We start from the raw sequence: 14,859 nt of genomic DNA on the forward strand, positions 1-14,859 counted from the left end.
TCTCGAGTAGCTGGGACTACAGGCAACCACCACCATGCCCGGCTAATTTCTTTTTGTATTTTTAGTAGAGACGGGGTTTCACCCTGTTATCCAGGATGCTCTCGATCTCCTGACCTCGTGATCCGCCCACCTCGGCCTCCCAAAGTGCTGGGATTACAGGCATGAGCCACTGCGTCTGGCCAATTAATGTTTATACTATGTTGTAGCCTATGAAGTGTGTAACAGCATTATGTCTACAAAAACAGAGTACACACCTTAATTAAACATATTTTAGCACTAAAGAATGCTAACAATCATCTGAGCCTTCAGTGAGTTGTAATCTTTTTGCTGTAGAGGGTCTTGCCTCAATGTTGATGGCTGCTGATTCATCCAAGTGGTGGCTGCTGAAGGCTAGAGAGGCTGTGGCAATTTCTTTTTTGCTTTTTTTTTTTTTTTTTTTTGAGATGGAGTCTTGCTCTGTCCTCTAGGCTGCAGTGAAGTGGTCTGATCTCAGCTCATTGCAACCTCCACCCCACCCCAGTTTCAAGTGATTCTCCTGCCTCAGCCTGCTGAGTAGCTGGGATTATAGGCGCCCACCACCACGCCTGGCTAATTTTTGTATTTTTAGTAGAGACGGGGTTTCACCATATTGGCCAGGCTGGTCTCGAACTCCTGACCTTGTAATCCACCCACCTCGGCCTCCCCAATGTTGGGATCACAGGTGTGAGCCACGGCGCCCGGCCTCTTTTTTTTTGAGACAGACTTTTGCTCTGTCGCCCAGGCTGCAGTGAAGTGATCTGATCTCAGCTCACTGCAACCTCTGGCCCCCGGGTTCAAGCAATTCTCCTGCCTGAGCCTCCCGAGTAGGTGGGATTAACAGGCACATGCCACCATGCCCAGCTAACTTTTGCATTTTTAGTAGACACAGGGTGTCGCCATGTTGGCCAAGCTGGTCTTGAACTCCTGACCTCAGGTGATCTGCCCGCCTCTGCCTCCCAAAGTGCTAGGATTACAGGCATGAGCCACTGTGCCCAGCTGGCAATTTCTTTCTTTCTTTCTTTCTTTTTTTTTTTGGGCAAAAGGAGTCTCGCTCTGTCGCCCAGGCTGGAGTGCAGTGGCGTGATCTCAGCTCACTGCAATCTCTGCCTCCTGGGTTCAAGCAATTCTCTTGCCTCAGCCTTCTGAGTATGTGGGATTACAGGTGTGTGCCCACCCTGCCTGGCTAATTTTTGTATTTTTAGTAGAGACAGAGTTTCACCACGTTGGTCAGGCTGGTCTCGAACTCCAGACCTCGTGATCTACCCGCCTCGGCCTCCCAAAGTGCTGGGATTACAGGCATGAACCACTACGCTCGGCCAGCGATTTCTTAAAATAAGACATCAATGAGGTTTGCCTCACTGACTGACTCTTCCCTTTATGTAAGACCACTCTGGACTTGCGTTGCATAAATCAAAACCAACAAAACAGACAAACAGACTGCTGTGCAGCATGCAATGCTCTTTGATAGCACTGCACTCACAGTAGGACATCTTTCAGAATTGGTCTCAGTCCTCTCCAAACTTCCTGCTGCTTTATCAACTAGGTTTATGCACTATTCTAAATCCCTTGTAGTCATTTCAACAATGTTCACAGCGTCTGTCCCAGGAGGAGATTCTATCTTAAGAAACCACTTTCTTTGCTCATCCCTAAGAAACAACTCCTCATCTGTTCAAGTTGGATCCTAAGATTGCAGCAATTCAGTCCCTTCTTCAGGCTCCACTTCTAATTCTAGTTCTCCTGCTGTTTCCCCCACATCTGCAGTGACTTTCTCCACTGAAGTCCTGAACCCCTAAAGTCATCCATGAGGGTTGGAATCCACTTCTTCCAAACTTCTGTTCATATATGGATATTTTCCTCATATACTGGTGTCTTTACTTATTTATTTCCAACTTTTTATTGATACATGATAGTTGTGCATATTTATTGGGCATATGTAATATTTTGATACATACACATATGTGGAATGATCAAATCAGGGCAATTAGGATGTCCATCACCTCAAGCATTTATCATTTCTTTGTGTTGGGAACATTTCAAATCTTCTCCTTTAGCTATTTTGAAATGCACAATAATTTATTATTTTTTTGAGATGGAGTCTCTCTCTCTCTTGCCCAGGCTGGAGTGCTGTGGTGCGATCTCAGCTTGCTGCAACCTCCTGGGTTCAAGCGATTCTCCTGCCTCAGCCTCCCAAGTAGCTGGGACTACAGGTGCCTGTCACCACGCCTGGCTAATTTTTGTATTTTTAGTAGAGACGGGGGTTTCACCATGTTGGCCAGGCTACTCTTGAACTCCTGACCTTGGGTGATCCATCTGTCTTGGTCATCCACCAAGCCTCCCAAAGTGTTGGGATTACAGGCGTAAGCGACCATGCCCGGCCATTAATTAGCCTAATTTCAATGTTGTTTGTCTCAGGGAATAGGGAGGCCCAAGGAAAGGAAGAGGGACCAGGGCACGGCCAGTCAGTGGAGCAGTCAGAACATATACAACATTTATCCATTAAGTTCCCCTTCTTATAGGGGCATGGTTTGTGGCATCCCAAAACAATTACAATAGTAACATCAAAGATTGCTGGTTGTGTGCACTGGCTCAAGTCTATAATCCCAGCACTGCAGGAGGCCAAGGTGGGAAGACTGCTTGAGGCCAGGAGTTCAAGGTTGCAGTGAGTTATGATCATGCCACTGCACTCCCACCTGGGCAACAGTGCAAGACTGTCTCAAAAAAAAAAGATCACTGATCATAGATTACCACAACATATATAATGAGAAAATTTGAGGTATTGTGCGAAATCCTAAACTGTGACACAGAGACACGAAGTGAGCACATGCTGTTGGAAGAATGGCTGACAGACTTGATCAATGAGGGTTACAAACCTCCAGTCTGTTTTTTTTTTTTTTTTTTTTTGAGACAGAGTCTTGCTCTGTTGCCCAGGCTGAAGTGCAGTGGCACAATCTTGGCTCACTGCAAGCTCCGCCTCCCGGGTTCACACTATTCTCCTGCCTCAGCCTCCCGAGTAGCTGGGACTACAGGCGCCTGCCACCACACCCGGCTAATTTTTGTAGTTTTAGTAGAGACGGGGTTTCACCGTGTTAGCCAGGATGGTCTCGATCTCCTGACCTCGTGATCCACCCACTTCGGCCTCCCAAAGTGCTGGGATTACAGGCGTGAGCCACCACACCCAGCCACAAACCTCTAATCTTTTAAAAAACACTGAATTTTAGAAGCACAATAAAGTGAAGCATGATACAGGAGGTATTCCTGTATCTGAAACCTAAAACAGTTTGATACACTGGTGAATCTTCAAGTTAGCTGCGGGTCATTTCAAAAGCTCTTTATCAAGGTGCTATCATTCAGATGACTTTGTTAGAGCTAGCCCAATACACTCTTCTACCTGGGGTTTTCGCTGACTCACCTTTGAAAAGAAACTGACTGTCCGGGTGTGGTCCAGCCGGGGTGACAGCACCAGGAGCAAGTCATTGATGAGCAGTGGTTTGTAATCCAAATAGAACTGCAGGGCTCTGTAACAGAGCTCGACGTTGGCAACCTGCGGGGAGCAAAGCTGAGGGTCAGTTCCTGTCCCTGTCTCCAGATACCCCAGGGCTCCTTCCAGTTTTTGCTCAAATGGCACTTTACTACTGAAGCCTGCCACGACTACCCTCTATAAGACTCAATGGCCCATGAAGGTGCCTCCTCCCATCCCTGAGGTATTTTGTCCCCCAGCACTGACACATCGACCATTTTTCTTAAGAGGCCAGTCTCAGGGTTTCCTGCCTCAACCCAGCACCCACACCAGTATCTGATGCAGGGTCCACACTCAACCAGTATCTGCTGAATGAATGAATGAAGTGTAATCAGCCAGAATGAAGCCCAACACCAACACCGAACAACACAGTATGCTTCCACCCAAGCAAGATTACCCCAGCCTTCCTTTGAAGCCTCAGCCTGAGCCATAACCAACTGGACAGCACAAGCTGTGACATCCCCAAAGCTTCTGAGCTGAAATAGTGTGGTGCTCAGACCCTGGGTGAGACCTGAAGGTCAACCCATGCAGAGAGTGGACCACTCTGGGTGGACCCTGTGCCTGTGCTCCTGGGTCTCGAGATCTAGCCAGGCTGCTGTGTCTCTCAGCACTTTCCCCACTGGTCTGCCACCATTCTCTTGCTGGGCGATGTCATTGTTTTTTTTTTTTTTTTTTTGAGACAGAGTCTTGCTCTGTCACCCAGGCTGGAGTGCAGTGGCGCGATCTTGGCTCACTGCAAGCTCCGCCTCCCAGGTTCACACCATTCTCCTGCCTCAGTCTCCCGAGTAGCTGGGACTACAAGGCACCTGCCACCATGCCTGGCTAATTTTTGTATTTTTAGTAGAGATGGGGTTTCACCATATTAGCCAGGATGTTCTCGATCTCCTGACCTCGTGATCCGCCCATCTCGGCCTCCCAAAGTGCTGGCATTACAGGCATGAGCCACCACGCCTGGCCCCGGCGATGTCATTTGGTGGCCTGATGACTGTGGCATTGATGTCCAGGGCCTGGACACAGCTCTGTTCAGGGAGCATGTGAGCCAGATGGGCATGAACTAAGCCAGTGGTGATGAATGTGTCCGCATGAGTGTGGGGGGTCCTGGGGTGTGCACAGGGCACAGCTGGAGCTAAAGCTATGCTGGGAGCCCAGGGTGGTCACCATTGGAGCCTCCAGCACTGCTGGGTTTGGGTGACCTGGCAAAAATGTGGGGCCTGATGGGGTCTACTGACTAAAAGGGTTCTAATGACCCCTCTATGGCTTATCATTTCAGGGTATCTTCTTTCTCCTTCTCTTTCCCTTTTGTGCTAGAGCACTCACTGTCACCAGAGATTCTGACCCAGACAGGAAGCAAGGTCCCTAGTACCTGCCACCATGGATGCAGAGCAGAATGGTGACCTGGCCCCATCACAAAGCTCCACCTACGGCACTGGTTGGCCCCCAGACTCCGCCACAGGCCACTGTGGGTCCACTCGTATTGGAGCTGTAGGACCTGGCAGCCTTCCAGGTTGGCCCTTTACTCAGCAGCAGCAGGGCTAGGTCAGGGGGAATCTCAACTAGACACTGAAAAAGCAGAGGGTGGTCAGGATGTGATGTGGGGCTGAGGTGGAGGGTAGGGGCTCAAGTTCATCTTCTGTGGCAAATCACCTCCTCAAAGCCCCACCTGGTTCCCCACCAGCCACAAGGCTCCTCGGACCTCCCATGAAGGAGATGAACCATCCAAGGACAAGCCCATTTCACTGAGGTTCTTGCAGGGCACCATGCGAGTGGGCAAACTTGAAGTGGGGCACCAGCAGTCCTAGCTTCCCTTGCAGGACACCTGGTACCATGTGCGCTCTTGGCCCTTTCTGGCAGGCCCGTGTCCACTAGCACGGTCAGCAAGGACTGCCAGCGCCCCAGAAGACATGGTAGTATCCCTGCTTCATAGAAGAGAAAACGGAAGGCTGGGCGTGGTGGCTTATGCCTGTAATCTCAGAACTTTGGGAGGCTGAGGTGGGCAGATTGTGCCGGAATTTATTCCTTCTGGTGGGTTCTTGGTCTCACTGACTTCAAGAATAAAGCCATGGACCCTCACGGTGAGGGTTACAGGTCTTAAAGAAGGTGTGTCTGGAGTTTGTTCCTTCAGATGCTCAGATGTGTCCAGAGTTTCTTCCTTCCAGTGGGTTTGTGGTCTCACTGACTTCAGAAGTGAAGCCCCAGACCGTCACAGTGAGTGTTACAGCTCTTAAAGGTAGTGCAGACCAAAAGAGTGACCAGCAGCAATATTTATTGTGAAGAGCAAAAGAACAAAGCTTCCACAGATGGGAAGAGCACCCGAGCACGGTTGCCTGTGGCCGCGGGTGGCCAGCTTCTATTATTATTTGGCCCCGCCCACATCCTGCTGATTGGTCCACTTTACAGAGTGCCGATTGGTCCATTTTACAGAACGCTGATTGGTGTGTTTTTAGAGAGTGCTGATTGGTGTGTTTACAATCCTTTAGCTAGACACAGAGTGCTGATTGGTGTACTTACAGTCATTTAGCTAGGCACAAAAGGTCTCCAAGTCCCCACCCGACCCAGGAAGTCCAGCTGGCTTCACTTCTCAGGATCACCCAAGGTCAGGAGTTTGAGACCAGCCTGGCCAACATGGCAAAACCCTGTCTCTGTTAAAAATACAAAAATTAGCCGGGAGTGGTGGCGGGCACCTATAATCCCAGCTACTTGGGAGGCTGAGGCAGAAGAATCACTGGAACCTGGGAGGTGGAGGTTGCAGTGAGCAGAGACGGCGCTACTGCACTCCAGCGTGAGTGACAGAGCGAGACTCTGTTTCAAAAAATAATAATAATAAAACAAAAGAAGAGAAAACTGAAGCTCAGATTCCATCACAAACTCCGGGGAAGCTGGCTGGCGTGCTGTGCTGCACGACCTGAAAGAAACGCCCACTGGATGCCAGGCACCTGCCATGGACCACCTGGTCAGGGGGAAACATGATGCCCATTGCATCGATGGGATAACGAGGTTCACAGCGGTGACACCCCTAACCCACATGGGCAGAGACAGTGAACGGCTGAGCTGGGGTGCCTCCCTGTCTGAGTTAGCAAGCACCCCTGCTCAGGCTGCTGCTGGCCCAGCCCTATGGCTAAGTGGATTCCTGCTATTGTATGCCCCAAATATAGATTGGATGTCATCCATCTGCTTGGGCCCCTGCACTGGCGAGTATCCTCCTGCCCCCTTCACACCTGAGCTGACAGTGTCTATCTCCTTCACAGCAGGTTGTAGTAGAAACATCATGAGTCACACAAGGAACTGGACTTGGCCATCAGCCCTGCAGGCACCAGATGAGAGATGCTACTCTCCCACACAGCGAGTCTCAGCTGTCCTGCTATTATTTCATATGCCACTAAGAAACAAAAGCATGGCCACTTCCACCACGGCTCAGCAATTTTTAAAAACACCCTTATATCAGAGGAGTTAAAATGTGAATAAAGTACACACAGGAACGATCAAGTATGGATTTTCCAGCACACAGACAAATCTACAAGGCACCAGCCATGTGTGCCAGGCCACAGTAAGGTATGGCCTGGTCGCACTCCCTCCAGCAACTTGCAGACTCTGCTCAGGGTGGGACGCCCCATCAAAGGCCTCCACCTTCATGTACCACCATGCCCAGTAACATGGATGTCCTCCAACAAGAAGTTCAGGTGTGTGGCCTGGTGTTCAACACTGAGGTCCTTCAAATAGTTCCCAGGAAAGGCAGAGGCTGAAGGCCTCACCCAGCAGCCCATCTGCCGCTCATGCCCACCCTCAGTAGCTGCATGAGGAAAAGAAGGTGCATGAGCAAGGCCACAGCTCACTGCTGTGCCACTCCAGTCATAGCGGACTGTGACAAGTTAGTTACCCAAGGACCGTGGCACAAAGTGCAGACACCCAACGCAAAGGGATGGGGGCTGAGGATAAAGAATTCCAGCCCCTTCACCAAACTCACATACAGAGCTAGAGAGGGGTGAGTCCTGACGCTGAACTCTCTAAGAGACCAAGAAATAAAATAACAAGGGCTCATTTGACCATGGCACCCAAACCCGACACCACCCAACACTGTGGCTCCTGGCAGAGGAACTCGGGTCCTGGTTTAGCCCAGTGAGGCTACAGGATGGAAGCCCACTCCCAGACAGGTAAGGCCGCTGGTGCTGGGGAGAGACATGAATTAAAAAAAAAAAAATGACCCGATGGTGAAAAACAACCACAGAAAGTGAGGGTGGGAGCCCTGAGCTGACAGGGCAGAAGGAAGAGCAAACTGAGGCCTGGCCATGAGGGTGTGATGTGGTGGGAGGGGCAGGCAGGGTCACAGGGCCATAGGGACATGGCTGCATGCTGGCCTGACCCTGCCCACAGCTCAGCTGTGCATCGTTAGACAGGTCACCTGTCCTTCTTAAGTGTCAGTTCCCTTCAAAGATGGAATTACCACCACCTGCCCAGAGGGTGGTGGACTCAAACAAGTGAACGCACACACAGCATGGGGGCATGCTGGCACTCATTCCACTCCCACCTGCCCATTCCCCCGCACCCAGAATAGGGCCTGGCAGAGGCTGGCAGGAGCTGGCGCTCTGTATCCCCTCTTACCTTGGTAATGATGTCCTTGAACTGACCCTCCTTCCAGGCTTCAGTGGGGTGGCTCATCATGGTGAGCACGGCATTGTCGTACTCCTCGTACTTGTCATAGAGGAACACCAGCTCAGCCCACAGGTGTGCCTGCTCTGCAGCCCTCAGAACCTGGACAAGGAGGCCAGGGTTGGCTTGTGCCGCACGTGGCCACGGCTGCCAGACTGTAAGGAGCACACGGTACCTTTGGGATGTTGACACGGGACCAGAAAAGCTCCAGGTGCTCCAGCGTCTTCTGTGGCTTGAATTTGGAGTAGAGGATGGCCAGCTCTGTGAACATGCCCATGTGGGCCCGCTCCAGGCCCAGGGCCGCCTCCAACATCAAGATCAGCTCCTCAAAGTAGCCACGATCCTAGCAGACCAACAGCCACACGTGGGGCAGCGCAATTGCCTGCCTCCAGCAGCCACCCTCCAGCCCATGCCCACGCCGCAGGGACCGTGCTGGTGACTGGGAATGATGCCGAGGAGGCATGTGTGAAGAAAACGTGTGTACATACTGCTACAGATCATGCCATTTACTTAGCAACTTATTGGATCATCTGACAATTACCAGTGGCACACTGCACTACAATTTTCAAGTTTAGTAAGTGCAAATTAGTATTGCCAATTTTATGAAAAGAATTAGAAAAAAAGTAGGAAGTGGTTGGTAACAGGGTCTGGGAATGATTTGTTTTAATCCCTTGCCACAGCTCATTACTGAGATCCTGGCTCCAATAAGCCTTCAACTCCACTCACGATGCCATGCGGCTGTTGTTTCACTGTGTCCCTAATTATGATGGCCAGCCCCTTGCATTCAGCCCCACACCCCTCTGACATGCTCCCTGGACAAGACCAGATGTCTGGTTACAGCCTGCTCAGCATGCAGAAACACCCAGCCATGCGACCCTTTCCCTTTACTCTAACCACCACAGCCCTGGGAGGGCCCAACCTAGAGGATCACCTTACACCTCTTGTTTTCCTAGGGAGGACACCTTCTGTGCCCCCTCCACTCTCAGACTAACCTCATTTCCCAGTGGCACACTTGTCTGCCAGCAGCATCTGCACCCCCCAATCAGCTGCAGACATGCCGCCTGTGCTCCTGTCTGGAATCTGCCCAGCCTGTAGCTCCATCCCACCTGCTTGCCTACCAAGGCCACTGCTCTGGTGACTCCTCATTTCTCTCCTGCCTTATCTTCGCTCTCCACAGCTGGGTTCAGCAAGCATCCCACTTATCCTCCTGTCCTAAACATCTCCTCTCGACCCAATGTGCCTGCTAGTTACCATCCCATTTTTTTCTACTTCCCTTTGCAGCAAACACTCCTCACAACAACAATTCCCATTCCTCTCCCTGTTCTCTCCAGCCAGCATCAGGCTGAGTCTCCCCCATGCTTCAGGTCACGAGCATCCCCCTGGCCCTGCCATCCTGCTGTCTGCTCAGCAGCAGGCCCTGGCCCTGCTGACCGCTCCCTCTTCCCCAATGCATCCAGGAGCCAGCACACTCTCTGGGTTTTCTTCCCATTGTACTGGCTGCTCTTGCTCTCCTCCTCAGCCCATCCCTGTTGGGCAGTCTGGTCTTTTCACCTACACTCATCCCCAGGGGACTGCAGGCAAACATAGATGGACATGGATCACCTGTATGTCAGCAACTCTGGGTTCACTGCTCTAGCTAGGCTCCTCCTCTGTGGAGCTCCAGATCTGTCTCCAGCTGCCTACCTAATGCTCCCACCTGAACATGCAGCGGGCAGCTCAAGACTTAGCACCACGTGTCCAAAAAGTAATTCCTGTCCTTCCCTCCCACGCTGCCCCTGAATTCAGTCTTCCCCTCATCCACTGGTGATAACTCTGTATTTCTACTTGTTCAAGCCAAAACCAAACGGAGTTCTCCCGGGCTTTTCTCTTTCACTCCACATCAGTGCATTAGCATATCAGGGTGGCTGCTCATTTAAAGCACATACCCAGTCCTGATGGCCTGATCACCTCTCACCCTGTCACCACCACCCTAGTCAGAGTCACTGTCCCTTCTCGCCTAGACCACTGCAACAGCCTCTAGCTGCTCTCCTGGCTCCTGTCCCTACTTCTCAAGTATGTGGTCTCAGCACATGAGCCACCATGATCCTTTTACCCCCTGTCAGCCCTGCACCCATCCCAAGTACAGCCCATGGCCTTCCTAACAGCCTGAGATCTGGCCCTCCATCAGCCTCCCTGCCCCATCTCTGGTTCCAGCCCCTTCCTTGAATACATAGCACACTCCTGCCTCCGGACTTTGCCTGGCCACTGACCCTTCCCTCAAATGTCCTCATGACCAAATCCTTCTATTTCTTCAGGTCTTTGCTCAAATGTCACCCCATCAATTGCTGCTACCTTGACCGCCCCTTCATGAAACTCCATCCAGGCACTCCCATGCCCTCAAACCGGCTCCACTTTCCTCTATAACTCATCACCTTCAAACACACTATATAAATATTCACTAGGTTTGTTGCTTGCCTGTCAACCTTGCTGAATGCCAATTCAATTAAATAGAGGCTTTTCTGTTTTGTTCACTGATACAATTATTGAGAATAATGCCCAGCACATAGTAGGTACTCAAATATTTGCTGACTAAATTGTTCTTTTGTCAGCCCTGTACTGGTTGATTACCCTCCCTGTTGGCTTTCCAGTTCATTTCTCAGGCACCTCTCTGGGGGTGGGAAAGCATTTCTCATTGAAAAGTCATCACACCCAGCCTGATATCTAGACACTCTGGCGCTGGTGCGAGCCCCTCCAGACGTCTCATGTAGTAGGGGTTTGGGGCTCAAGTTCCATGGCTATGGTAACACTGCTGAGCAGAGTCACATCCCATCTTCATCTGCCTTGACTAACCATACCTGGAGTGTCATGCGGCTCTAGGAATCCCACAAGTGGAAGCCCAGGTCCCTAAACACAAAAATCACTGTCTACCAACCACTCGAGAGAGCCCACCTACAGCATGAACACACAGGGCCCCGCCCTTCCAAAGGGTCCATGTGGGGTTCCCTCTCTTGCCCCTGCTTTGTCTCTATGGCAATTGATAAACAGACAGCTGCGGCTACACACTGGGAACTAGGCTATGGACCAGAGCTCTGTCAACACCAGCCCAGTATTCTCAGCAACCCTCCAAGGGTTGTTCCTGGCATGCAAGCCACTGACTGAGTTTCTGAAGGCCCAATAACACAAAAGGATGGAGAGAACTTTAAAAACACAAAATTCCAGCCAGCCACGAGGTCGAGGATCGCTAACAAGGCAATTGAATTTAGTTTATAAATGACCGTCTAACACATGAATCCTCCCCTCGAGGCCATGCTTCAAATCTGCAGATGCAGCACTGTGATGGTCACATGCTAAGGGGATGACCGTGCCTCTGTGTGGCGTATTTAGGCATCACTTGTCATCTGCATTACCAGCAGAGATCATCTGGTCACCTGGTAATAGCACATCAGCTCCTCCAGCTCATCTGCATGAATGACGATGTGAAGACCACACAGCTGTGCGAGGTGGAACTCCTGTCCATCCACACAGGCAAAGCACACCTAGGGGATGGAGGGCAAGCGTGAGGGTCCCCAAGACAGGACATAGCACCACAGCAGCTGACTTACAAGGGACACAGTTGCAAATGCAGAAATACCAACCAGTGGGGTGTTTTAAGTTGGATTCTGAACAAGTAGCTAACTCTAGGATGAATTGTACAAGACTGGGAGGAAAAAATATGACATTTATAATCTGCAGGCCAAGGAGGTGCTTGAGACCACAGAAAGAAGAAAGTTCGCGCATTACTTCTTAGGCCCTGAGTTTTGTTCAGGTGGTGGGAAAGTCATACTGGAATTCCAGGTTTGGGGTTTGAAAAGGAAGGCTAAAAAATAATGACCATCGGAGTGCATCTCATCTGAGTGTTGTTTTCACGGGGGAGTTTGCTATAATAATTTTTTTTTTTGAGACGGAGTCTCACTCTGTCACCCAGGCTGGAGTGCAGTGGCACGATCTTGGCTCACTGCAACCTCTGCCTCCCGGGATCACACCAGTCTCCTGCCTCAGGCTCCTGAGTAGCTGGGGCTATAGGCGCCTACCACCATGCCCGGCTAATTTTTCTATTTTTAGTAGAGACGGGGTTTCACCATGTTAGTCAGGATGGTCTTGATCTCCTGACCTCGTGATCTGCCTGCCTCGGCCTCCCAAAGTGCTGGGACTATAGGCGTGAGCCACTGTGCCCAGGCTGCTTTAATAATTTTTTAGACTACTTTTGTTTTCTGCACTGTACGGTATGTATACTTAATGATAACAAGCCTTGAGAAGTACAGAATTCTCCTGTGCAGAGGCCCTTCAGCTGCGCTCTCTGAGAGAACTGACAGGACCAACCCTGCACCACAGAGCTGGGTGTGCCGTGCAGTTTCCCTGCTTCTCCCATCTTCTATACACAGCACATGTTCCCAAGGTAGAGAAAGCAGAACATGAAGATAAACAAAAATAATCACATAAGCCAGTGTCGTTAACTTGAGACACAATCTTTGGCCCACTGTTTCCTATGTGTGATACTACACCAGCCCCCTGACAAATCTCTCACATATGTACAGTGGAATCACATCATACATTCTGCATGATGACATATTCCTCGCATAATATTGGCAACATATTTTCCTGCAACTCTGCCTATTCATCTTAAACAACAGGGTAGAGTTGTAATGCATACATTAACAAAGGCCTTGGCCGGGCGCGGTGGCTCATGCCTGTAATACCAGCAATTTGGGAGGCCGAGGCGGGCGGACAACTTGAGGTCAGGAGTTCGAGACTAGCCTAGCCAACATGGTGAAACACTGTTTCTACTAAAAATAACAAAAATTAGCCGGGCTTGGTGGCATGCGCCTGTAATCCCAGCTACTTAGGAGGCTGAGGCAGGAGAATCGCTTGAACCCGGGAGGCAGAGGTTGCAGTAAGCTGAGATCACACCACTGCACTCCAGCCTAGGCAACAGAGCAAGACTCCATCTCAAAAAAAAAAGAAAGCCAGGCACGGTGGCTCACACCCCTGAACGCCAGCACTTTGGGAGGCCAAGACAGGCAGATCATGAGGTCAGGAGATCAAGAAACCTCGTCTCTACTAAAAAATACAAAAAAATTAGCCAGGCGTGGTGGCAGGCGCCTATAGTCCCAGCTACTCGGGAGGCTGAGGCAGGAGAATAGTGTGAAGCCGGGAGGTGCAGCTTGCAGTGAGCCGAGATGGCGCCACTGCACTCCAGCCTAGGCGACAGAGCTAGACTCCATCTCAAAAACAAAAACAAAACAAACAAAAAGGCCTTGACATTGGACCTTTAGGCTAATTTTAATCTTTCATTAAACAATGCTGTTTTGGATATTTTTTCACAGATTTCTCTACTTAAAGATGATTCTGGTATTATCAGAGAGCCTCGAGACAATTTACCAATTTGCCACAAAGGACCAATAATGTAAATTTACAGTGATTATACAAATAAGGTGACATGATTAAAAAGGGTTATGAAAATACTTATAATATGGATAATTCCATGCTATTGAGGCTGCCTCTGGGGGCCAACTGGTCAGAGATCGGATTCTCTGGGGCCTCTGTTCCAACTACGAACACTAGCTTAGAGACTCTGAGAATCCTAAGGGTTCAGACCCCTGCCTGGGCAAAAGACCAGCACCCAGGCTCATCCCATATGGCAGAGGAATACCAAGCAGAACACAAAGGACACGGAGAGCACGCCTGTCCAGAGCACACTCTGCTGTCTGCAGTTGCCCACAGCTCACCTCCTTCCACGTCCGGGTGCTGCTGGCCTTGCGGCTGTTGTCCACTGCTGCCTGATACTCACCGAGGTGAACCAAGGTGGAAGCCAGGCGGGCAAAGTTAGAAACATTGCTATAGAGCAGCTTGGCAGCCTCGTACATTCCCTTCTCGTAACAGCGGTCTCCAACCTATGGATAATAGGGTAGCTCGACTGAGACACCCTTCAATGGGAAGATTTCTCCAGAGTTGCTTTCAAGTGCCTAGATGGCAGAGGTATTATTCTGTTTGCTAGGGTGGTAAGCATCTTTCTGATCGCACCAGTGACCAGATGAAGTTGGCCTTGGCTTTCCAGTCCCTGGACACCATCCTCCACCTCAGGGGTCGCTTCTCCTTGCCTGCTCCTACATAACCCTGCGTTCTGGCACCTCTCAGGCCCCGGCTGTCACCTACTACATTTGCACCCTACTGGGCCTGGGCTGAGGAGCTGTGCTTCTTGCTGCTTCCAAGCTGTTCCCCTACCTCCTCAATAAAAACTGTTGACAACCAATCTTGTGTCAGGTATCACGCACCAGCCCTAGTTTCTGATGCCATTTACAAATCCTTCTCCTTCTCTGGCAATTTACTTGACTTCCTATGATCTGGGAACCTTGTTCTGCTCACAAGAACAAGTCACTGCTATAGCCATACCTTACACCTCAGAAGAGAGCTGCCAGCCCTGGGAACCTGCCACAAGTACCTCCTCTACCTAGCACCACCTAGCTCACCATCCTGAGCACCTCAACTCCACCAGTCCAGTGACCGGACTGAATTCCTGCAGCCCTGTCCATGCCCAAATTGCACTGCACTTGCCCCAGCTGGTGGCCCCAGCTCATGCTGCCCAGCTCCTGGCACTCACCTTTGATTCTCCTGATAGTTCTCAGTCCTGCTCAGAACTAGTTCTCTGCCCATTCCCTACCTGT

The 14,859-nt window shown here is 50.6% G+C and overlaps 1 protein-coding gene across 2 annotated transcripts in view; it reads right to left on the reverse strand.

Moving 5' to 3' along the window:
* CLTCL1 (clathrin heavy chain like 1) overlaps positions 1 to 14,859 on the reverse strand; it is a 106,705-nt gene that overhangs the window by 7,252 nt on the left and 84,594 nt on the right. For both annotated transcript variants that reach the window (XM_023192627.2, XM_023192626.2), the window contains exons 23-27: positions 13,924 to 14,088; positions 11,587 to 11,694; positions 8,355 to 8,522; positions 8,132 to 8,281; positions 3,428 to 3,559 (exon numbers count right to left, since the gene is read on the reverse strand). In XM_023192627.2, coding sequence (XP_023048395.1) covers positions 3,428 to 3,559; positions 8,132 to 8,281; positions 8,355 to 8,522; positions 11,587 to 11,694; positions 13,924 to 14,088 — 723 coding nt within the window. The remainder of the gene's footprint in view (positions 1 to 3,427; positions 3,560 to 8,131; positions 8,282 to 8,354; positions 8,523 to 11,586; positions 11,695 to 13,923; positions 14,089 to 14,859) is intronic.

This window comes from Piliocolobus tephrosceles, chromosome 19 (assembly GCF_002776525.5).
Source record: "Piliocolobus tephrosceles isolate RC106 chromosome 19, ASM277652v3, whole genome shotgun sequence".
Taxonomy (NCBI): domain Eukaryota; kingdom Metazoa; phylum Chordata; class Mammalia; order Primates; family Cercopithecidae; genus Piliocolobus; species Piliocolobus tephrosceles.